This window comes from Ciconia boyciana, chromosome 3 (assembly GCF_034638445.1).
Source record: "Ciconia boyciana chromosome 3, ASM3463844v1, whole genome shotgun sequence".
In the NCBI taxonomy this organism is placed as follows: Eukaryota; Metazoa; Chordata; class Aves; order Ciconiiformes; family Ciconiidae; genus Ciconia; species Ciconia boyciana.
In genome coordinates this window covers 2,525,516-2,550,617 of record NC_132936.1, presented here as the reverse complement: position 1 = coordinate 2,550,617, position 25,102 = coordinate 2,525,516, and the positions used below count along the sequence as shown (strand labels likewise).

At 48.5% G+C, this 25,102-nt stretch overlaps 1 protein-coding gene across 9 annotated transcripts in view; it reads right to left on the bottom strand.

Moving 5' to 3' along the window:
* Positions 1 to 230: 230 nt before the first annotated feature.
* Positions 231 to 25,102, bottom strand: part of EXTL3 (exostosin like glycosyltransferase 3) — a 158,157-nt gene continuing 133,285 nt past the window's right edge. For all 9 annotated transcript variants that reach the window (XM_072858222.1, XM_072858224.1, XM_072858229.1 and 6 more), the window contains 4 exons: positions 8,537 to 8,664; positions 3,852 to 3,996; positions 2,755 to 2,883; positions 231 to 804 (listed from right to left, as the gene is read on the bottom strand). In XM_072858222.1, the coding sequence (XP_072714323.1) occupies positions 595 to 804; positions 2,755 to 2,883; positions 3,852 to 3,996; positions 8,537 to 8,664 (612 nt within the window). In that variant the 3' untranslated portion in view covers positions 231 to 594. The remainder of the gene's footprint in view (positions 805 to 2,754; positions 2,884 to 3,851; positions 3,997 to 8,536; positions 8,665 to 25,102) is intronic.

The following is a 25,102-nucleotide window of genomic DNA, read 5'->3' as shown; positions in this document are numbered from 1 at the left end:
GGTGTGCGGGAGGGGAGGACAAGGGCTGCCCTGCAGGAGAACGGATGGGGACAACAGCGGTGACTGGAGCTGCCTTGATGCTGGGAATAACCTCTCTGCAGTCAAACAGCTCCAACCTGGCCTCGCTATGGTCCCCCCCGAGTGGGCAGACAGAACCAGAGGGGAAAAGGGGGTGGGTGGAGGCAGGGGGGAAGAAAAGAAAAGAAAAAAAAAAAGCCTCACGCGGCAAATCTAAAACACTTTCATTTTAAATAACAATAATTATAATTAAAAAGAATGGTTGCCCTTGGCTAGCGAAGGGGCAGAGCCGCTAGCCAACATGCCATTCCTCAGTGTACGATCCTAGGGAGTGTCTTTACAGAAGCCATGAGAGTTCCCTGTCGCTCAGTCGAGTCGCTGTGGGGAGAGCGGGAAGGGAGAGGGAAACGTGCCCGTCCAAACCAAGGACATCCCTTTTGCTCCGTGGGAGGGAGGCTGGAGTCGATAGCAAAAGGTGTTTTGCACTCGCAGCCCCGTCAAAAAAACCACCCTCTGCCCTCACCCCGCCTCCGGCCAAAGTTCGGAGAGTCGAGGGCGCCCGGCTGCCTCCCGCTTCTAGATGAACTTGAAGCATTTTGTCTTGTCGTGGGGCAGGCGGGTCTTGAAGAGGACCGAGTCCACACGGAACTGGGTGTACAGGAGGGGCATGTACCCGTACACCTTGACAAAGAAGTTGATGCACTTGTGTCGCTCATGGAAGTGAGAGTCGTCATGCGAAAGCGCCTGGGGGCACCCGGGGCAGCGGAAAGTCCAGCGGGAGGTCACCTGCAATGAGAGGGACAAAGATAGTCACTGCCACGCTGCCCACAACACCGTGGCCCGGGGGGACACCCTGCCTGCGCCCAAGGCACTGAGTGGGGATACTTGGCTTGATGTCCTTCATGACATGCTGCAGACCGGGCACAGATTTGGCCGTGCTCTCCCCAGCTGCCGGGTGTCCCTTGGAGGGTGTTCAGGCAAGGAAGGACATGGTCTACACCAGCTCTGTCAGAGCAGAGACTTAAAGGGGGACACGATGACCTACTAACGCTTAGTTACTTTTTTCTGGTTTAAGGTTTGAGAAGCTGTTTCAGGAAAAAAAAAAAAAAGGCTTTGAGAAAGGAACTCCTTTCCTTTCACCGGCTACAGATAGAATCACAGAATCACAGAATGGTTTGGGTGGGAAGGGACCTTCAAAGGCCATCTAGTCCAACCCCCCTGCCATGAGCAGGGACATCTTCAACCAGAGTAGGTTGCTCAGAGCCCCGGCCAACCTGCCCTGGAATGTTTCCAGGGATGGGGCATTGACCACCTCTCTGGGCAACCTGGGCCAGTGTCTCACCACCCTCAGGGTAAACAACTTCTTCCTTAGATCTAGTCTGAATCTCCCCTCTTTTAGTTTAAAACCATCACCCCTTGTTCTATCACAACAGGTGCTAGTAAATAGTTTGTCCCCATCTTTCTTACAAGCCCCCTTTAAGTGCTGAAAGGCCGCAATAACGTCTGCCTGGAGCCTTCTCTTCTCCAGGCTGACCAACCCCAGCTCTCTCAGCCTGTCCTCACAGCAGAGGTGTTCCAGCCCTCTGACCATTTTCGTGGCCTCCTCTGGACCCGCTCCAGCAGGTCCATGTCTTTCCTGTGCTGAGGACCCCAGAGCTGGACGCAGCACTGCAGGGGGGGTCTGACCAGAGCGGAGTCGAGGGGCAGAATCCCCTCCCTTGACCTGCTGGCCATGGATGCTACAGAAGAATTCGCAATTTGGGGCACGTCTTGTTTTAGGCACCCCGAGTAAGATCTTTGGAGGGGGCTCCAGTTTTCAGGAGGTGCTGAGGGACCACCCGTTGATTAAAGGGCCTCCTTGTCTGTCTTGCATCAGACATCCCACTGCAGTGCCCTTTGGCTTTGGTTTGATTCTCCTCTCAGCTGCACCAAACTCTACAACCTCCACTTCACAGTAGCTCCAGATGGGAACACCACCACACAGAAAAACCCACCCATCATATTTATGGCCAAGACCCATCTCCAAGGCAGCTGGCCTGCGACGGTGAGACATATGCAGGGCTGTAGAGAGCAGTTTGCCAGCAGCAATAAAGAGCAAAATGATCTGCATCCGAAATTCATGCTCAAAATTGTGACATTTGTTATCACAGGGTAGGGAAATTTCAGCTGGGATGCAGTGTTTGGAGCAACAGCCCTCTGCACGCAGATAAGCCTAAATGTCTCTGGAAAGCTACACAAAATCAGCAAGGAAATCATTCCTACTTGTGCTGTATGTTATGGAAAGAAGGAAATCTGTCTTTTTGGGATCAGCTGTTCAGAAGGGCCCTTGCTGAGCCAGGAAACCCTCCAGTCTGAGCTGCAGCCTAAGTCAAACCCCAATTCACCCACTTGCCATGGTGGGGACTTGGCTGCTTCTGAGGCCTGTATTGAATTTTCACACCTTTTTGAACACACACTACATCTCCTCGAGGCTGGAGAGGGGACATGCTGACAGCTTCGAGCACATCACTCTTGCAGCACAGCGCTTCAGAGATGCGATGCAGCCAGATTTCGGTAAGGGCAGCGCGTGCTGCACAGCACAGCTTCTGCACCAGGCTGCACTGAGAGAAAAGGAGCTGGATTTTTCCCGGAGCAGTGCAGCCTCCTAACATGCTGTTTGCCTTTCAAAGACATTGACCAAACCACTGTTTCGCCAGAAACGCAAAGCCCAGTACAAACTCCCGCCCGGAGCTTTACCTTTATGGGAGGTTTTCTTGTCAGGTGAGAGACCAGGAAGTTCATGGCGATGTCCTCGCAGTTGATGTATTCATCCACCATGTCGCGGATGGCTTGCGGCATCACGTAGGAGTACAGGTAGGCATAGTACTGGAAGGGATAAAAAGGCACAACGTTGCTCAAGGTGGTCCCAAGCAGGAAGCACCCACCCATCACTGGTGCCATCTGCACCAGACCTGGAGCAGCTGTGGCACGGCAGGTGAGTATCAAGATCACTCGCTGGGACATGTCTGACTCGGAGCTCAAGGATGCCAGGGGAGAGACTCCACAGAACAGAGTTAATCTTGCAGCTAGGAGATCTGCTGTAGCCAGAGCAGCAGCAAATCTACCACATAGTCACCACCCTTGCCAAGTCCGGAGGCTTCTGTAGCCTCAGAAATTGAGAAATGATGGTTTCAGCCCCCTTGGATCTTGCTGGTTTTGCTGCTGCAGTCAGCACGGCAGCAGTAGCTGGTGGATTACCTTCCCACCACGATATGACAGCTCAGGACAGTCCCCTTGGGAAAACATCCCATCCTTTTCTCAAGGTCTGTTTGCCCACTGTTGCCTCTCCCATACAGGGAGGGACACGTCACGGAGCCACTTTCTGCACTGCTCCCTTCCAACATAAACCAGCCACCTCCCACATCTACCAGCCAGCCCGTGCCACTAGGCAGCTGCAGAAACCCATGACTTCTCCGCAAATTACCCCTTGCAGCACTTTGAGTCAGTAAGATTAAAGATGCTACAGTAGAGATGCAGGGCAGGCAATCCTGTGGCCGGCCTCGCCCTTGCCATGACTGAGAGCATTGCTGAAATGCTCTTGGCCCTGCGCTCCATCTGCCTGCTTCAGTGCCATGATGCTTCTCATGTGGCACAAACACACGCTTCTCTTCGAGGAGACCCTTCGCTGGGAGACAGACCAGTTGCTGGCTGTGTTTCAGTTTGGAGGAAGGGAGGAAAAAGGAGTGGTGAGCTCCAAAATTTGTTCTTTAAAAAAACCACCCCACAAACATACAGACTCTGGTTACTCTGAGAAGGAAGGAAAAGCTCAGGGCCGTGTGGCCACAATATCTCACCTTATGGAAGAAGGCAGCACCCGTGAGCACCATAGAGAGCTCGCAAGAGTAGTTGGAGTTGTAGAGCCAGGACTGATGGGGGATGTCCCACGCATGGTAGCGCCCCGGGAAGCCAACGATGCGGTCCCTTGCCTCTCTCCAGACACTGCAAACACAAAGCCTTTCAGTGAGACACAAACCTGGGAAGCCTGTCCGGAGATGAGCACGGCTCTGCCTGAGAACCACTACACACAGGACTATGCCCTCAACGCCAACAGACCGGCTCCCAAGTAGGGCTGCAAGTGATGGAGATGCCTATACATAAAAAAGTTTGGCAACTGCTCATCCAAAGAATGGCCAACATACATTATCGCTTGGGCAAAAAGGATAAACACTGGTAAAACATGCAATTCACAGAATCACAGAATCATATAGGTTGGAAAAGACCTTTAAGATCATCGAGTCCAACCGTAAACCTAACACTACCAAGCCCACCACTACACCATGGCCCTAAGCACCTCATCCAAACGGCTTTTAAATACTTCGAGGGATGGCGACTCAACCACTTCCCTGGGCAGCCTCTTCCAATGCTTGATAACCCTTTCCGTGAAGTAAAATTTCCCAATATCCAGTCTAAACCTCCCCTGGCACAACTTGAGGCCATTTCCTCTCATCCTATCACTTGTTACCTGGGAGAAGAGACCGACCCCACCTCGCTACACCCTCCTGTCAGGCAGTTGTAGAGAGCGATGAGGTCTCCCCTCAGCCTCCTCTTCTCCAGGCTCAACAACCCCAGGTCCCTCAGCCGCTCCCCATCAGCCTTGTGCTCCAGACCCTTCCCCAGCTCCGTTGCCCTTCTCTGGACACGCTCCAGCCCCTCAATGTCTCTCTTGCAGTGAGGAGCCCAACACTGAACACAGCATTCGAGGTGCGGCCTCACCAGTGCTGAGTACAGGGGACGATCACTGCCCCAGTCCTGCTGGCCACACTATTCCTGACACAAGCCAGGATGCCATTGGCTTTCTTGGCCACCTGGGCACACTGCTGGCTCATATTCAGCTGGCTGTCGACAAACACCCCCAGGTCCTTCTCTGCTGGGCAGCCTTCCAGCCACTTGTTCCCAAGCCTGTAGCATTGCATGGGGTTGTTGTGACCCAAGTGCAGGACCCGGGACTGAGCCTTGTTGAATCCCATACAATTGGCCTCGGCCCATCGACCCAGCCTGTCCAGGTCCCTCTGTAGAGCTTCCTACCCTCAGGAGATCAACACTCCCACCCAACTTGGTGTCGTCTGCAAACTTAATGAGGGTGCACTCGATCCCTTTGTCCAGATCATTGATAAAGATATTAAACAAGACTGGCCCCAACACAGAGCCCTGGGGGACCACCCCCAGGTGGTCCCCGTCCCCCCCCCCCCCCCCCCCCCAATCACTTTGCTTTAAAGCCCATTTATTTTTTTTAAATAAAAATACAGAAAATTCCACCATGCTAAAGACGGCTTGTTATGTAGGCTGTTGAGTACAAGCTTGCCCACCTCCACAGCACTGAAGCTCCACTGTCGGTAGGAGAGACCGACCGGCTGTCACAGCTGCCCGAGTGACACGTGAACAAGGTCTCTACCCAAGATAACTCTCATTTCTTTCCTACTGTAGTGCAGGAAAGGGCTGAACGCAGAAATCTTGGCTTTACCGGACACACAGAATTTGTTGACCATCTCTTGTTAAAGGTTAAAAGCTGTTAGATGTGAACTGAAGCATTCCTCAGCCAACTCTCCCACACACGGGCTGTGAGCACAGACCAGCGTTGCTCGGTACAAAGCTGAGCTTCTCACCTTGGTCCTCTCCTAGAGGCGTGTTCGAGTTGCTTATTCACAGGGAAAGTGCTCCTAACTCATAAATTAGGGATTTTCTAACTTGTAAGGGCTGTTCTGTAGGTTTAAAAGAAAACTAACAAAAAAGCCCAGTGGCCCAAAATTAGTTTCTGAATTACACAGAGAATGGAAAACTTAAGACCTCGCATGGAAAGGCAGAAAAAGAGGCAGTGAAAGCCAGCGAGATGGGAAACTTCCGTTTGCCACCAGCTTGCTGCAGCCCATGCAGGGGCATCACTGCACGACACGCCAGCGCTGCTTCTCTCTTATTCCCCTCTACAAAAAGTCCACAGCAGCCAGGGCTTGGCCTGGGAGGAACCCAGCATCTCCTGGCCTCTTCCCCCAAATCCCTGGGGCCTTCCATCTCCCAGAAGCTCAGTCTCCTCCTTTGTAAAGCCGAGATAACATCAAGCTCCCTTTAGGAAAGCTGCTGAGATGCTGAAGACCCTGGTGTCTCCAGACAGAAGATCTGGAGTGCCAAACTGTCAGCTCCCCATCCCAAACCAGCACCCGGCGCCTTCCCAGGCTCTATCCACACGGGAAAAACCATGGGGGCCATAAGCCATCCTTCACCCTAGCACACGCTTGCAGTCAAGCTGCAGGAATTAAATCCTGAGGTTCACATGTGAGAGCGTGGGCTTGCTTAATATTCTGCTCTCATCTGAAGCTCACTCTCCTTGAGAGAAATCCCACAGGATAGCTGCAACACTGGCAGGAATGATTAAGAAAAATGTCAGTACCTAATGCCTAACCTGGGAAATAAATCCAGCTTCCACTGGCAGGGGTGCCGGTTTCCTTTGGATTGTCCGATCCCATCTCGCTAACGGTTAGTGTCCAAGCTGCACCTCCAAAACGAGTGACTTTGGACTACAAGAAACAAATCCCGAATGGGAGCCTGTTGGACACGGAAGGGTTTTCCCTTCTTCACAGGCACAAAATAAGGCAGAAAGTGGCCTTTTTGTTTTCTTCCCTTGTAGATGCGAGTTCCCGGTTCCTCCCACAGCCCCCGTTCCCGTGGAGAGCTACAGAAGCGATGGCTGCAGGGCAAGTGCAGGCTGCTGACGAGACCGAGTTTCCAAGAGCCCTGAGCTTTCATTATTACACTTACTGACACAGCCAGGAGCAAAGATGTTTTTATTGTTATATCCTCTACTCAAATTAATGAAACTCCAATATAACCTGGTAATGAAAACTGAGTAATTAACACTGCCAGCAGCTTCCCTGGCACCATCCTCCCAGCAAGCACTTGTTTGCTGCGATTTCTGTCAATCCAATGTGATTGTTTTGAAAAGCCGGAGTTGAAACTACTCATTCCCTTTCACTTCTCCCACATCTCACTTTCCTATGAACTTGACACTTTTTCCTTCCCAGCTCAGCTACAAAAATAAGGATCTCTCCAGAGAATCGTTTTGGGTGTGCTCCTCAGAGAGGTTTGCTTTGGGCACCCACCTCCAGCTCACTCCTAAGCAGCAAACAGAGCAAGAAGAGTTTATTGGCCCCAAGAATTACAGCCCAAAGCAAAGTTTCAACAAAACACAGTTGTTATGGGCAGGGGTTCACTCAGTCGCCGAGACATCGTCTCTTCCCTGGCCGAATGTGTTAACACAGGGAGGCTTTGTGGGAACAAGGTGTTTGTAAGCAGGGATGTGAGTGAGAATAATACATGGCACTTGCCATTTTTGTATGATGCCCTCCAGGGCTAATCGGTAAAGCCTCAGCCAGGCACTGTGCATGAGCGAAGGAAAATGGAGACCAAAGAGGGGGAGAAAACAGCCAAGTTCAGATAAAGAGCCTGAAACGGGCATGGAAGGGAAGCCAGGAGTCCTGACGCCTACTCCCCTGCTTTAATCACTTTAACACCTCATTTCTCATCTCTTAGAGAGAGCTTGTTGGGTTTCCAGGCATTTTGTGCCTTTTAATCTTCCTCCTAAACATGAGCCAACACGTTTCAGTGAAAGCGGAGGGCTGGTCCCTGTCTCCTGCCCCCCAGCCAGCTGCTGGGTGCTCTCGGATTAGCAATCGCAGCCCCCGCTCCTGGCCCAGCGGGCTGACGAGCCGCAGCCAAACAAGTCAGCGGCTCTCTCCTCATGCCATCCTCACTCCCCGGAGCCTCTTTGGCAGTCGGTGAGGTTTAGCTGTACAAGCTTGCAGGAGCAGCCTGCAAAAACCTCCCACGGCAGGAGCCCACGTAACTGCTTTCTCCCTTGGCCCCGTAATCAGAAAGCTTTTTGCCAGGGCAAAGTCAAGGGAAAATGTAGATGCTGGAGCAGAAAGGGGGTGGGAATGAGAGCAACCAGCACCAGCCTTTTCTGTGTAACATCTGTCTTTCCCATGCTCTGCAGAAAAAAATGCCAAAATAGCTGTCACATCCCAATGTCACACCAAGCAAAGAGGACGGCAGCCCACTGTGAGCACACGAGCATCATGTCCTGCAGTGTCTGCGAACATCCTGGCCTTGCCAACAGCACATGAAGGATGGAGTGCAACAGCCTCTTGGATTTGTTTTCCAGTTTCCTTCCACCCCAGGAAGCCACGCACCCCCAAAACCATTAAGGGAACATTATCAGCACAGCAAAAGCCGGAAAGTCGAGGTTAGGAAGCGTGAGAATCAAGGTTGCCTGGACAACCTGAAATCAGCCCACCCGCCTGCACTCATTAAACAGTTCATTATTGTGTATTACCCTCCAAGAAATGGAGTTGGAAAGCCATGGGAAGTGATGTACTAGTCCTAATTCTGGCCCTGGCTTTAGCCACAAGGCCATGCTGCAACTGAGCAGACCCTGGATGCAGAAAACATCAGTTTGGGTCCAAAGACTACATGCACAGAGGCTACTCACCGGAACCCAAACATGATCTCGTCGTGGCGAAGGTGAGCATCATCATCAATGGACAGGATGGCCTCCGTCTCGATCTCATCCCATGGCAGGAACCGGTTGTTCAGGCTGTTTTTCTCTGTGCGGACAACCTAGGAGATGAACACACGATAGTTATGGTGGCTGTATGTGCACAGAGAGGAGATTTAGGGGCTGGGGCTGCGCATTCCACCTGCGGCAGTCCAGCATTTTGGCACTGCTTTGTAGCCCTTGTGATGAGGAAATGCTTTCTAAGCAAAAAGCATCAGCTCACCCCGGCACCAGCTCCGGCTTCCAGCCCTTCTACCTGCCACCTTGGGCCCATCTCGCAGGACTGCCAAAGCCGAACCCAGTCCCCATGATGGCAGGTACCAGCTGTAACGGCTGTGCTTGCAGCCGCCTGCCCTCTCGCGCGCAGGGAGGGTGGCTCTGCAACAACGAAGCATCAGCCAGAAACATGGCAGCCACGGCCCGTCTCTCCTATGGCCACTGAAGAAGTGACCCTTGCAGCATTTATCCAGCGCTGATCGGAACTGAATTGTTTCTGCAACTACCCACAATTTCTGCCTCAGGCACAATTCGTTTGCAACGCCTCCCTCTCCAAACTCTTCCAACTCCCCCACACTGTGCAATTTCCCTTATCCCCAGCCATACACATGTAGAACCAGACTGAGCTTCTCCCTCTTCTTGACTGCCCCTTCCACGTTGGACCCTTTCTCTCCCTTGCTCTTACACTTTTTGCCTGCCCTGGCTGATCTATAGTCACTCAGTTCATCCCGGGCTTCCCATCCTGTTCAGTCCCTCCAGGTTTTTCTCTGGCTCTCCTCTGAACAATCTCTCTTGATTTAAAAATAAAGTCCAGCCTGGTGAAAAGAATAAGGCATCGCCACAATAAAACTCCATTAAATAAGATTACATTTGATCACATAAAAAAAGCCCACACTGAAACCATTAACAGTGGAAAATATTTGTATCGGGGATCTGCATGACAGCTGGTACGATTAAATTCCCATGTAAAGCCAGTGTTAGTGCTTTCATCTGTCAATAGCTGCTGGGGGGGGGGAAATGGAACATTCGACAAGAACGCATTAAAATATTTCACTGAAGATCCATCAAAAGCATGAACAATTTATTGCAGGGAGGTGAACAAATTATGCAGCTCTAAGCCGCGGTGGAGCAGGGCCAGAGCTGAGCTGGCAGCACTCCCACCCCAGGAGGGCTGCGATGCAATTAGTGCCCGTAGGAGAAGGCAAAAGCAGAGACAGACAATGCTGGCACAGGAATTTCTTCCCCCTCTCCCTCCCAAGGTGGCGAAGCATGACAAAAATCAGCACGGTGTTTGTATTTACTTTCAGAGTTAGCGTGAGCCAGCAGATGCTCCCAGGGGTATCTTCTCTATCTGGGAACTGCTGGAAAAAAAGAGGTTGCAGGAGTCACGGTGGGAATGGGCGATGAGGAGGGAAGCGGGAGAGGAGGCAACTCCACACACTGATTTGGGGGAGGCAGCTGGTAAGACAGGAATCAAAAAACCAGGAGGTTCGGAACGGTATGGCCCTAAGGCACTGGCCCAGGAGGCCAAGGAAGACCTGAACACAAGGAGGCTAGCGCAGGCTTCGAGAAAACCACCTCCACAGAAGCATCACCAACCCCAACATGCTGTGGGCATCCTCTGGATGCATCAACCAGGAAAGGAGAGGAGCCAAGAGTGGTCCCCAAATTGTCGAGAAGGAGAATTTAAAACTTTGCCTGCATCGCCACGGCTGCATCTGTAAATGGCTTTAGCAAACCCAAGTGCTCTTGCAGCTGCACCAGGAGGACCAGGTCTGCTGGCTCAGAAAGAGGGGATGAGGCTCTAGACGGGGCAGCTGGGCCCCGCTCAGAGTTGCTTTTTGGACCTGAAGAGCACTTTGGCAAACCGATACGATGACAAGACCAAGAACATCGCACAGGGCAGCAAACCAGACCTTGGTGGGAGCCGCTGAATGCCTCCAGTGGGACACGGGCATTTCACCTTTTTAATTAAGAGCCATTAGCCCCCATTTCCAGCCCTTTTCTAATTAATCACCCAGTGCATCGTGGCATTTATGGGATCCATTTTTATTACGTGAGTGGTTAAATGCCTTAGGAAATTTTCTGCCTCCCACATGTAGCCGGCTCCTTTCCTGGTCAGTGTGTGGGCAGCCCACCCCACACACCAGCTCTCAACTGCTTCATGAAGACTTCAGGATCGGCAGTGATTGCAAAAACCACCTGAGAGGAGCCTTCATGGTTTCTGACACAGGCAAGGGCCCCTCCAGTAAATTTCAGCCTGGATCAGTTAGGAACCAGTCATCACTCTCTCCAGCTCAACAACGGTATCAGATGGGTTTCTGCAAGCAGCACCGTTTCTCCTGATGAAGTCTCGTGACCACCAACTTTTTCCTTCCGTTGCTGATCCCCCCTTCTAGGAAGTTTGCAAAGTTATTAAACCCAGCACCGATATATAATTTAGCCTTCTGCTAAAGAGCACGTGCTGCGCTGCGTCTCTGCTGTTACAATGATATGTCCTCAGAAAGCCTGATCTCAGTGAACTCTGTGGGTGTCTTACCCATTAGGATTAGCAGAAGTTGGACTGAGTCCATAGTAAACTGATATCATGCTTTCCAGGCAAGGTCCTGCCTTGCCAGTTGAAGATGTATGGATGGATAAAGGACAAAAGAAGAGTGAGAATCACCAGGCTGAGGAGCAGAAACCCCTCTCTGCCTCACTGATGTGGATACCGCTGTGAATTTGTCAGACTCCTACTCGCCGTGGGTCTTCATCTCAGCTTCTCAGGAAAGACTCAGGTACTGCCTCTACAACCATCAACTCATTTCTGCTTCCCAAAGCTGAAAATGGCAGCACGGAGGTTTTGCCCACAGCACTGTCCTGCATTTCGTGGTCAAGCTACTTTTAAAGCTCTTCCACTGCCAGAGCGAGCCCTTGCAGCAACTATACATTTTTGTGTCACCCATCTTCAAAAGGACTGTACAAAAAGATTAAAGAGAATCCAGGGCCAGATCTGAGCTTTGGCTGCTATTCCAAATCAAGAGAGAGGTAAAGTTGTGATGTTTAGCTCAGAGGTTCAACAACCCAACAAAGTCGGGACTGTTTTTCATCTGAGCTTTGGAGTCAGGTCCACCTTTTTGCGTTGTAAAGATCTGGACAGGTAGCAAAACTCGGCACAAGTTCTGCAACGGGCATGCTTTAGGTTACTCCACCAAGTCTGATGCTTTGCAGGTCTGGAAGTGTCAGTGTTCAGCTTCTGCATTTAACAGAAAATAGTGGGTGTACTCCTGCCTTTCATCTGGGAGTATTTAAGATTTAAGCAGTCTGTAAATCAATAGATCCCAAGGAAAAACCCAGCAAATTTGCTGATTGACTTGTTTTCCTGTAACTTGCTGAACAATAACATGATGCAACTACTGTCAATTGAGAAGTGAAGAGGATCCTACCTCAAATGTCTGAAATTGGGAACCCCAGAGGATAGAGAGATCAGTGCACCGGCATTAAACTCTTCCCTAAAGAGAAGGATGCTACAAAGGAGCCGGATGCCTCCAAGCCTTGATAAGCACATTCAATTAATTGCAGCAAAAGTTAGAAGCAACTTAAAGCTATTGTCTCTGATGCCTTGTTTTCAAAGAAACTATCCTCATTTACAACACTTTTAGGGTGCAGCTAATTGTCATCAGACAACTATTCAGTGGCTTTTGTAAATCCCTGCACTTTCCCCTGGGTGACTACACCAAGGAAGCACTTGGGGACCTGCAGGCAACGATCTGAGATGGGAATGATGGGGCCGACATTCAAAACCTTCCTCCCATCGCTCTATCAAGCACAGTGCCTCCCCAGGCAAGACCAGGTTTTGATCTTGACCGCATACACCGCATCCCAAGCTGCGAAAACGAGGGCATCGCATTATTAGACAGAAAATATAACTCTTGAGAAAGATAAAAGTGAATTTTCGGGAAACTTTTCTGCTTTAATGCAAGCAACTAATGTTGTAAAAACAGGTTAGAGGGAACGGGAAGAGTATTTGATTCAGGGACTTGAAACATTTCTATCTCTTCTAAAGTTTTTACATTTCAATGGGCCTCTAAAACCACCAGATTTCTCAGGCATGAAATGGACATTATAGGCACAAACGTACTCAGACACTTATTAGGCCAGGTAAAAAAAGAAGGGTTATTATACCAGCAAAATACAAAAAAGTCCAATCTTCTCCCTCACATGGCATTAAGTGAGATTTAGCAATTTTTCATGACTTCACACACTTAAAATACAGCTGAATGACACCTTGCTGTGCCATGTCCTCGGCCGCAGGTATCTCAAAGCTCTCTTCCAGCAATAACTAATTGATCTCCCTCCACCACGTGTGGGACTGGGTGGAGAAAGCCAGCAGACACTATGGTGACCACACATCTATACATACAGATAAGAGGCATGTTATGTTGCCAAATTCAGGGATTTACAGACCAGAGGAGGTCATCTTGATAATCTTGTGTGATCTCCTTACATGGTGGACCAGGAGACTTGATGCAGCCACCCTTCCTCTGGAAGACTCATCACACAGCACCATAAAACAGCTGTGAAATGACAACTCAGACCAAATTACAAAGCCATGAGTTCAAACTTCATGGCACCGGTTGAACTCTAAATGCTTTCTGGAGAACCAACAGCAGAAGGCTGGTGGGGCTGACAGCAGTAAGTTAAGCCAAAAGGGACTTTCAAGTCACCTTCTGCATGATCCAAGTCACAGGGACCTCACCTCAGACCTGAGCTGTCACCAGTAGAAGCATGTCTGCTGGAAAGGCATCCCAACTCCATTTGAAGACATCAAGAGTGGGGGAATCCACCCTTCCTCTAAGATGTTCACTCTCAAACATTAACAACTTGCTCCTCGTGAATTATCTGCCTTCAGCTCCTTGGTGGGCCTCATCCACCCCAGAAAAGTACACAAGTGCTGTAACCACACCCTCTCCCTGTTCTTTTTCAAACAGATTGAGGTCTCAATCTCTCACCCAGGGCTGTTCCTCCTGCCCTTCCATCATTTTAATGACCAATTTCACCACAATCTTGTTTCTCAACAGTCTTGAGCCAAGAGCTCTGTCAAAACCCAACAAAAGATGTTCTCTCAGCAAAGCTGAAACGCTGTGCTCCGGCAAAACAGAGAGTCAGCAGTTACCCTTACCCAAGGAGATTAAAATAGTGAGGAAGACACGCAATCAGCCATCGAGCTACAAGACAGACACAAATGCATTTACCAAAAAGCCACCTTCCCTTACAGCTTTTGTTGGGAGCAAACGTTACGGCTCCCAACACTGAGCAGAGCACCAGTGGTAGACCTGCACACAAACCCCAGCTCCTCCAGACTCAAAACTATCCCAGACTGTGTATTTCTGGCTGTCTTTATTTTGGTTATCTTGGGCTTTTCCTTGGGAATAATTTATTTTAAAACACTTTGTCATCAGCTAAATGGCCCCCAGCTCAAAACCATGAACCTCCTAAACAGTTAGCAAAATTTTGAGACAAACTGCAAGACTTAAAATGCCTCCGAGCACCCGATACACCACGTTAGAAGTTTCCGCTCCTTTCAGCAAATCAGTTCAAGGTGATTCAGTTCCACAACATGGGGTGTTTTTTTGACTCAAGGAGCACAAGACCCCACAACTCTATGCAAGCCCATTTGCTCCTGGTGTTGTTCATAGCTATGTTAGCCAAATGGATCTCAAAAATGTTAGACAGAACTAAAACAGAGCATAAATCCAGAGTCTGCCCAGCAATAATGCCCCTAACCAATACTTTATAGTACGTTTTTATACATAAATACAAAAATGCAGTAAAATCAATATCTTCCAGCAGTCTCCTTGCTAGTGAGGCTTTACGCTTAAGCTTTAAATTAAGTGTCACATATAATTTGATGGTGAAAACATGAAGAATGTCTATGCCCTTGGAGAAGTTTTGACAGTTCAACTTAGTGAACTGGATTGATTTCTGGGCAAAGAGCAAACTCTGCAAGAAACCAGGAACCTCACAGCTCACATCAGGCCTTCATCAGAAAAAAAACAGAAGGATGCCCTTAGGAGGGCTGGATAATTTGGGGAGACAAAGAACAAGCTCTCGGGAAAAAGATCTGTTTCCATCATTCCCAACTACGTGCCAGTTCAACCCAAATGGGCTAGGGAAAAATAGCACCATAGGCAGAGTGGGAATGCAGACCCCATGAGCTCCCTTTCACCATGCAGTTGAGAATTACGGCACTGAAGATGCAGGAGCCAAATGCATCTGCCTCTTCCGCCTAAAGAGTTGACCTCGGTCTACACTTTGAAGGAAAAAGCAGAGAGCTCCTGCCAGTGCAGTCCTCCAGGGAGGATGCAGATTTACAACACTGTCAATTGCTCTTCTTGGCACCGACTCCGAACATTTATTAAGATTCAGTGAAGCAAGTCTCTTGCTTTGCAGGGGAGTGCCCTAGCCAGAGGCTCCAGGGTTGTGCCATTCTCCTTGCTGCTGTCCCAAGGACTGATCCACTGCCCTCTGCAAAATGCAGCTTAGCCTGATGGGGACAGCACTGACCTCAGGGGTAGGATCTTCCCAGAACCTCATTTGGTGCAAAGCTCCCAACGAGGACACTGCTGTTCTACTCCGCGTGAATAGAGTAGAACTCCAGCATGTAGGAGTTCAGATCCTCTCCATGAAGAAAAGGGCTAACGAATCTCCCAAATCATGAGCAATCAGTCTGACCACTTGGACTTGGCTCCAGAGGTGCCACCGTCATCATCCCCACCCATCGAGGAAGGCAAGATTTGCACACTTGGGAGCTGATGATCTTCATCCCACCCATATCCACATCCTCATTTCAAGTTGAGCAGGCTGCTTCCCGTCCACCTTGATGACGGCTTTTTCTTTCTGCAGAAAGCACACAAGAAGCCAAGACTTCTGCAGCAGCTATCCCATGCGTCTGCAGGCTCGCAGCACACGCGACTGCTCCCGTGGCTAACGTAGTAAGGAATGCAATTAAAAATCAGCCAAACTAGGCTTAATAGAAGTTAGGGAGGGCTCCATTAGCAGAGTTTGGGAGATGGCAAACTCCAGCAGAGGGGAACAATGAGCAGGTACCACGTATCCCTGAAACTATTCTGTAATCAGACATTTATTTTCAGCTCCTAGCTTGGACAAATTTGGGCATCCTCTGATTAAGAAAGTTGTCCAGATCAGCCCTTAAGACCCGCAAATTACCAGATACACCAGGGCCCCTTCCCCCTATGCACCAGTGTACAAGTGCTGAGTCAGAAGATTATTTACAAGACTCCTTAGAGGGAGTTATGTGTGTGTGCAGATTCACATACGCATAAACAGGATAAATCACATCTTTTTTTTACCACGGCTGCCTCCATCCCCTGCTCCCTCTGCAACCAAGGTGTTAGATCAGACTGGCGCTTGCTTCTCTGCAAATGCAACCAGAGATGTGGACAAGGAAGACGACAAGTCTGCCTGGTCCCACGAAACAGCAGCATCCTTGAAGCTGTGTATTTTTTCGGGAGGGCAGCTGTCAGAACAGGTTTGCGCTGACCAGCTGGAAATCAAGCAACAAGTTTGGGATGTCAGATGGGGCTACATAAACATCCCCGGCTATGGCAGGGATTTTGGCACTGGGAGAGGCTCCATATGGAAACTACACACCTGAGGTTCTCCCTCTTAAAGATGACTTTGATCCTGATTTCTCTCATGCTCCGTGTTATCTTCTCCCCATTTAGCATGTCAGGGAGCTGAAAAGAGAAGAGAGGCCAGTCCCAAGGTAGGCACCACATGTACACGTTGGCTGCACAACGAGAAGCCAAGCTCTCTGCTAAGGCAGCTGCCAAGAAGAAGCCAAAGGAGCTGTTGCCATCACTACAGATGCCACCAAAAATCTCTGCAGGCTTCTACCCATTCCCAGCTAGATGACGTTCGTGTGAATCACGCAGTTCTGACCAAGACCACAGTCTTTTTTCCTTGATTTTCTCAGTGTTTTATCACTACCTGCTCTTGGGCAAGCTGCGGCGCTCCACAAAAGCTGGCAAGATCACCGTGGCTCTCAGCCCAGACCTCAAATCTATTTGACTGCCCTTCTGAAGGACAACCATGGTGGTGCTTATTGAAGACTATCAGCTGCCTCCTGAAAGTGCAGCATCAAACTCAGTGGCCCCGAGGTCTGCCCTGCCCACGCAGAACTCTTTTCCTCCTGCCAATCTCAACTCCTACCATGAGAAAACCCTCCCCATTTGCAGAGGACAGAAATTAATCCAATTCCTACTGGCCAGCATCCTGCTTTCCAAAGCCAAAACCATACTGAAACGCACAGATCCAAGCCTTGAGCTCAGCCAGCAATTCTTCATTTCATGAGGAAAAAAAAATCCGGCCTCACTCGATACAACACGATGCTCCTCCCGGCATGCTGCCAGGCTGCTGGGGCTGCGCAGGCAGGCAGCAGGCAGAAGATGGGATGCTAGCATGGCTTTTCCTCCCCAATATCACGCTCTCATTCCCAGACTGGACCCGAAAACTTGAGGAAATGAGTCCAGCACGACGTGTGACTACAGGGCATTTCTGACAGTTCCTGATGAGCTGCAAATCCAGGGGAAATTACAGCCCTGCACTTTGACACATGCATAAACATGGTGTTAAAGCTCCTTCCAGAAATGCTGCCAGCACTGGCAGATCTTAGCAGATTGGCATTTTGTAAAGAAACGGATGTTCTTTTGATTGTGATCATTTATGATAATTAATGTTTAAAAAACTTGGGATGCAAAGGCAAAATCACAGATGCAGAAAGCTCTTTAAGGTGTTTGTTAAGACAATGATCTTCTGCCGTTATCCTAGGGTTAACACACTCAAATCCAGAAGATATTGATAAATGGGCATGGATGTGATCACAGCTCCTAAACGAGCCCCGTTACCCCGGCCAAAGCCATCCTGGAGAGAGATCCAGGCTGCTCGGCTCCACCTGCGTGCAAGGTGCAGCTGTAAGGGGTACGCTCCTCTCGTGACTGGTCTCTCCCCATGAAACAGCCTTGCCGTGCCCGGCTGGCTCCCAGCTCCGCTCCAGCTAGTCTGGATGAGGCCCAGGCCATGCAGTGCTTGGCTCCGGATGGTGCTGCACCAGCACCTGCTGCGGCCGGGCAAGGGGAAGAGCGGGCAGGAGAAAGGAGACAGCACTTCGCTGCCAGTGCTTGTTCCCAGACCTCTTCCACATCAGTTCTCACCTACCCCGTACATATTCTCTGGCATCTGCTCTCTTGCTTGATTTGATAGCACTTGCACCAAAAATTTCGGTCATTTGGATGTCCACCCGAAAACAGCTCTTCAGAAACGCTCTTAGCGGGATGTTTCTTCAGGCATCTATTGCCTGATGACACATCCCTGGTTTTTACAGTGGCTTCCCCTGGCAATTCTTCACCTTCTTGTTTTCCCTTTAATCTTTGCTTGTAAAGATGGATTGGAAAGTTACCATTATCCCCTTTCTCATATATTAATTATGCTGCTGGTCCTTCCCCAGCGCTTCCTCTTCACCTTGAAACAATTACAGCCCCCCTCCTTTACGCCCTGAACCAGCCTAGCTAGACTCCAGACTTCTGCGCTTTGCTACCTCCCATTTAAGGCATTTTCAAAATTTGAATGAAAAGGATTTATAGACTATTTTAAGACTCATCTCCAGAGGTATGAAAAGAGTTTCACTGGAAGGGTATTTAGCTACAAAGCTATCCAAAGGCAGCGTACACTGCATATAAATTGGCAAAACAGATGCATTTTAAAAATACGAGTAATTAAATAACGAAACATAAAACCAAGCATAAATTATCCCCCACTGAGAACAAAACCACACAGGAAGATACTACTGAAAATCCTTTTTTTAAACTGATACTGTGTCCGTGCACGTAATATGTACAAACACTTGGGCTCTCCTTAAACTACTCGACTGCTATCAGTGGGTTGCTCATCTCTGAGATGAGAAAACAGCTTGCAATAGAAATAAAACTGATTATTTATTCATTTTCATACGGGTGCAGCTGTTGCATCTTTCTAGAGAAACCAAAGGAGAAGAATGCTTATTTTAACATTAAAAGGATCTAGATATTCATTTTTATTCTCTCTGTGCGTTGCTGTTAGTGGCTGTGCAATTAAAGATGCACGTTGAGTTGGTTGTCCGATTAGATTTATTTTACAATTATTTGTAATTATTTGGCTCCAAAGAATGTCCCTGGGATAACATGCTGTCACTTGCTGTTGAGGCTTTCAAATACCTCACCTCCCATTGCTTCATCTCACTTCTTTCTGAACTTTCTGAAACTCCGCTCTGTGCTTTACAGGAAAGCTCGCAGGGAAAAACTGCTGAGCGCAAGGGGACAGAAAAGCTCACGACCCAACTTCCATTAGCACGTCTGGGATCACAAGCCAGATTTACAAGTTGCTGTTTGCTGTGAAACCAGAGAAAGCCATTTGAGGAGGGAAGATCTCACACTCAGGGTTTTGATACTGATAAGCCCAATTTTGGGTTTGGTGGGGGTTTTTTTGCAATTAAATCAGCAACAACCAAAGGCGTGATGTTCCGACAGAGGAATGAATTGGTGGTTCTTTATTGATGCTCTTTCAAGCTGCAGCTAGATGAACGTTACAAACCTGCTTTCACCTGGCAAATCCTGTCTTGGTATTCAAGGCCTGAAAATTCAGATTAAATTATTCCGCCCAGCCTAGAAACAGTCCCAGAGCTCAGAGCCGAAATACGCTGGGGAGACGATGGATGGCAGCAGGAGTGTCTGTAGCAAGAGCACGCACGGATTCAACGCAAGCAGGGGCATACATACACATTTATCTGTCTTATGAAGTAAGGCAAATAAACTAAACACATCTATACGCTATACCGCCTGTCTGCAAGGTTTCTGTTGCAATTTAAAAGTGGCGGTGTTGAACTGGCCTGCAGTATGGCCCTTACCAAATGCTGATTCTGCTGTGAGGTTTTGAGCTTGCCCTGCTGCCCACAGCTCCTTTAGGGACCCTTTGCAAGAGGCCATGTGGGGCACTGCATCCAGCTTTCTGCAGGGAGGACAACGATCCTGCCACCGAGACTTCTCTAGTGACAGCACTGAAACGCTTATCCTAACAACAGAAATACGTCCTCAGAAAAACCTCTCTGTTTTCTCAGCCTTCATTTTACCCTTTCCATCTTCAAGTTCTTGCTTCTGGCAGTCCACCTTGACTCTGAACTTCATCCTCTGTGCTTCTTCTTCCTCTCCAAATACCCCTCAGCTGTTATAGTGGTAATTTTAATAGCAAAAAGGTTGTTGGAAAAAACAGCTTGCTGTTCTAAAGCTCGGGGTAATGATATAATGCACTGTTGAAACTACTGGCATGCTCCAAGCCAATGTGGCTGCATTTTAACGAACTGGTGCCGTCTCTCCTTCCCTAATCTCGCAGGGCAGCTGTTAGGTTGATGAATGTTTGCTAACAACTCAGAGATCTTTGGATGGAAATAAACTGCTAGAGGATTTTCAAAGGTCAGTCCTATATAATAGGAATATTGCCCTTTCAGATTCTAAGTCATGAAAACCAACAAATTTCACCCAACGCCTGACAGCGCAGCACCAATTAAGTTAAGTGGTGAAACAACAGGGTCGGATACATAAGGCTGAGACCCAGGAGCTCGGGGCTGGAGAAGCACAGCTCTGTATCATTTAATACAGGAAAAAAATAGCAGGCTTACATCAGCCTCCCTGTTTCCCGCCCCTGATAAATTTTATTTGCACTATAAAATTCATTTCAAGGGGAAGCTTTTTCCCACTATGATCTCCTCATCTCTACAGCATCCCTTCTCCAGCTCTGTGTCTCCATCCAACCCAGGCACCTGAGCTCTCCCCGGGCAAGATCCAGCAGCGTGCTCAGGGAGAGCCGAGACCTGATGAAACGGGGACACCTGCCTTACATTTTCTGTACCAAAGGCATTTTGCTAATATTAGGTAAAACACAGAGATGCCATTTCCGACCAGCCCTCGCTGCTGAACAAGAGAACACGCAAAGAGACAGAAAGAGGGCAGGAACATCTTTTAACTCTTTTCACAAGGTGGAGTATTAGTGCCTGGAGCTCAGGGATGGGGGATTCAAACTGCTTGTGGGTAGCAAAAACTTTTCCAGAGCTAGACTGGTAAATACCAACAGCTCAGGAATAGACATGCGTACTGCCAGTGAGCCTGGGAACAGATGCCACCTTTCTGCTGCAGTTTTAAGCCAACTCTGGCTCCTGGGATTCAGCAGGAGTTTGGCTCTGCCAGCAGAGGAGCTGGAGATCCTTGCAGCATCCTGGCCCATCCCTGGAGGCAGGCAGAGCCTGAAAAGCACACCGGGGCTAGAGGGATCGCTGCTCTGAACTAGCTTTATCTCCCAGATCTGTTTTGGGTATTGTAGGGTATTATTATTATTGGGTATCTGGCACTGCACCACGCAGGACAGAGACGCAGAAGGTCGGAGCGATACCCGCAGCCAGGACTGCTGCACGCCACTTGGGCTAATTTGTTTTCAGAGCAGCTTGTGAAATTCAGAGCAGCAGAGTGAAAACAGGCCAGGAAAGAGCCCACGGCCAGGACTATCCTGTTCCTGTACTTGAAATAACCACAGAAATGCCCTGTAATACAGCCTGTACAGATGAAGAAGAAAAACCCGACCAGCTCACAGAGGAACCAACTGGGAAAGCCTGACCTTATTTTGACAAAAATATGCACTTTCCCAGCTGCACTACGTAGGTGTAGTGCTCACTACAGATGTGTCGGGAGATGCGTCGGGCCAGGTACAATCTCAGTATGTTGTCCTCCTCGGAAGAGCCATACGAGAACAGCCATGCAAGAGCCTAAGAAAGATGCACAAACTGCAGTGCCTTGACCTTATTTAAAAAAACAAGCAAAACCCAAAAACTGCTGAAGTATTGAAGCCCAGATCTCTCTCAGCCCTTCACTCTTAAGACTCCGCTAGCTAATTCATGCACTTCTAATTTCATTGGAAAAGACATGTTGCTAGTCCCATAGTCCACGCTGAGAAGTCTGGCAGCAAATGGACTGAGAGCTCAGGGAGAGATCGGAGAGGGGCCGTCATATCTCATCTGCAAGACAGAGAGCATGTAAGTCAGCAAGGCGGTTTAGGAGCACCCTTGAGGTATCCTCTTCTTGCCAAGCCATCAGCTGCCGTGCAATACCAGGACGGACATCAGCATCAAAGGGAAGGAAACACAGCAACATCCATCTTAGGGATACAGAAATGCACAATGGAGAGTTCAGAGCATCTCCAGTGGAAGAAGAAAGTGCTGGAAACCCAACGGATGAGGTCCCAGGGGATTATTGGAAATATCTTCTTTCTGTTCACTAAGTGAGGCACGGCTTATCTTTCCACACTTTGCTCTTTGGCTGATAGCCCGGCTGCTTTAATTAACAGAGACTTCCGTCAGTGCAAATCCTCAGTATTGTTGTGCAATTACTTCTTCAGCAGGTTCCTTCTCTTTCTACTCGATATCTGTCAAGCAGGATTTCCACTACAGCAGTAAAACAAAATGCCTGGCAGAGCAGGTGCGATTATTTTAAAATTTGTTAAAATTGGTACGTCTCACTGTTTGGAATACATTATGTCTAATGATGCCTGGTGATGTTGTTCAGCATTTAAAAGCTGTTGTGTCCCATCCTAGAAGAGCTTTAGTGCAGGCATTCATATCTGGGAGCTGAAGGCATCAAAATGAACATTATATGTCAACTAACGGAGGAAGGAACTGGGGTCAGACTATTAACTTACTCAGCAGCTACTAAAAACATCGGTATATAAACTTGGTATATAAGCAGAGCCAAGAAGCCATCAAGCTTGCAGGTAGGTTATTTTTTGATGGGAAGAGGACAGAGGATTTATTAATGCTTATGTGGCTGGGAGCAGCAACCATAAAGAGCACTCAGGCACACAAACCCACTTTTGGCTTCCAGGTTTACTCCAGACTGGAAGCTTTCTGGGGACCTCCAAGATGAGAAGGCTGAGATCTCACTGGGAAAGTTCTGATGGGTCTGGATGAAACGAAGACAGCTTTCTGCCAGCACATCTGTCCTCAAATCCATTATCTAGAGATGAGAGCTCTTTTATGTAATGTTACAAGAAAAGAACTAGCAACTCCATACCATGATCCCCTAATCAGCATTTTCTCTCTCATTTTTCTCTGGGATGAGTACAGCTCATGGAGAAAAGCAATTTCCATCAGCTCAAATATCAGGGAATAGGGTCAGTATATTACTCTGAATGTGGTCAAATAAAGGGGAAAGGCAGTTTTGCCAAACACGCAATCTCACCTCAGCAAGCAATAATGCCTTCTCACTCGACATGGGAGAGCCAGTAGGCGACAAACCAGGATAGAAGCCTCAGATGGGTTTCTGAAGATTTTCCCTTTGCTCATAGGCTTCAACTGCTGGATCACATGGCTGGATCCTACTTCACCTGGTCCATGTTCCACACCAGGCCGCTGTCTGCTTCCATCCCGAGGAGCAGAAGGCAGCAGAAAGAGAAGCACCATCCCCATGTTCTCCAAGCCATGGGCTTTGTGGTGGGCAACATCATGTTCTTCAAAGCTTGGCTTGCCCTGAGACTTTTACTACTTAGTGATCTATTTAAACTCTTCCCACTAGTCAATTAAAAAGTAAAATAAAATCAAGAGGGAGCAAGTGCTTCCACCCAGAGGTAGTTAATACATTACTGACAAACACATAGTTGGGAAGAATACAGGCTACCACAACTACCTCCCACAATCCACAATGTGGGTTAGGAATTAAGGACCAGCATGTGTTAGAAATTAGAGTTCCAAAATGTGGCATAATTAAAACCAATTACTTTTATAAATTTCTGATAAAATCAACCTAATTATTACCACCATTTTGAAACCAATTTGCTTTGTCACCTGCATTCAGAGCAAGAGGAAAATGAGCCTTATTGCAAAGAATTATCTAGCTTATAGCTGTTATATTCTCCAGAAAAGTGCTTTTCTTGTTCCCTGTTAGCTCCCTGTTAGCTTCTTTCACAGTAAAAGATGGGGCTGTTCCTTAGTGTAGAGATAAGGCAGGTTTCCACCAGCCGGGGCTCCGGGCAGCTCAGGAGATCAAAGTGACTATTAGTTCCTCCACATCGAAGCTGCAAACTGAACCTCCCTGCCCAGAATGCTTTTAATGATCAATATTGAGAACAAAACCCATTTCCCTTCCCTACACAAACCTCAAAAAACCTCAGAGTACAATTCAGATAAGCATTCAGAAACCTGAAGACTTTGCTAAACTATTTTGATCTGAAAGTGTTACCTGGGAATCCTAAGAACAGCTTCACCAGATTTCCTATCTTGCTGCTGCTAGTAAATCTGTGAATAGATGAAAATAGCTTCCTACAGCATTTCTGTGAGCTTATAAGGAGACACACAAGTCCACACTTTAGTGACCATGGCTTTCTCTGTGCCTCAGTTTCCCTCTGGCTTATCAGCAAGATGCCCTTAGCTCGTTGCTTATTGTCTTTGTGCCAGTTTCAGGTGAAGGGAAATATTCCTCACAGGGTAACACAGATTTTCATTACTTAACTCCAGGCTTTAAATGGATGGAAGTGACTTAAAACTACTGCTTTTTCTCTAGAAATCTTTTATGCTCTCTAAAATGGCATCCCCTCACCATCACCATGAAGAAAAAAACGCTCCATCCTTTCTGGGTACTTGTAGTGAAATGGGACCGAATCCAGGGAACCAGCAGTCAAGACAACGGGAAAACAAACTGCAGCCCTTGGTTCTGAATCCAGCTACTCCATCACCTTTCTGCTTATCGATCGCTTTTACATGAGATGAACCTCCTCCTCCAGAAGCACAGGAAGGAGCCACGCACAGCTTTCTGGAGAGGGGAGCGCTCCGTATGCACAGCACGGCAGGGAGATCCGTCACGCCTTATCGCTAACCACAGAGTCTGATTTCAAGAAAACTGAAGAAAAAGCATCCATCAGTTAGATAAGGGAGAGCAGTATCTGCTTCCTCACCAGATACAGACAGACGCCCTGGGGAAAAGGGGTAAGAGACTGTCCAGGAGTTGAATAACATTGTGGCTGCTGTGCTGCACCATCGCCAGCCCACCAGCAAACTTGGGAATAAGTCACCATCTTCTGAGAGCTGCAATATCTTTGCTGATCGATCCCACAGAGCTTGGGGAGGCATCTGTGAGCTACACCGGACACATAAGAACAAGCAGAATGATTAAAACCTCTCCCTTGCTCCTCATCTCTTTCTCTAACCTCGTATCCAAGAGTTACCTTCCTCTTTATAACCTTCTCATGTCCTTCACAGTTGTCTCCTTGATGTCCCAATGCCCCATGAGGTCCCTTCCGTTCCAGCAAACTTTAACAACAGAGATTTTCTTTTTTCCCATATATTTAATACCCGCAAGGCAAAGCCAAATGCACAACCTCAGTGACTACAGCTCGCTCCGTCTCTCCTGTGCCTTGGGGGCCATCCATTTCTTG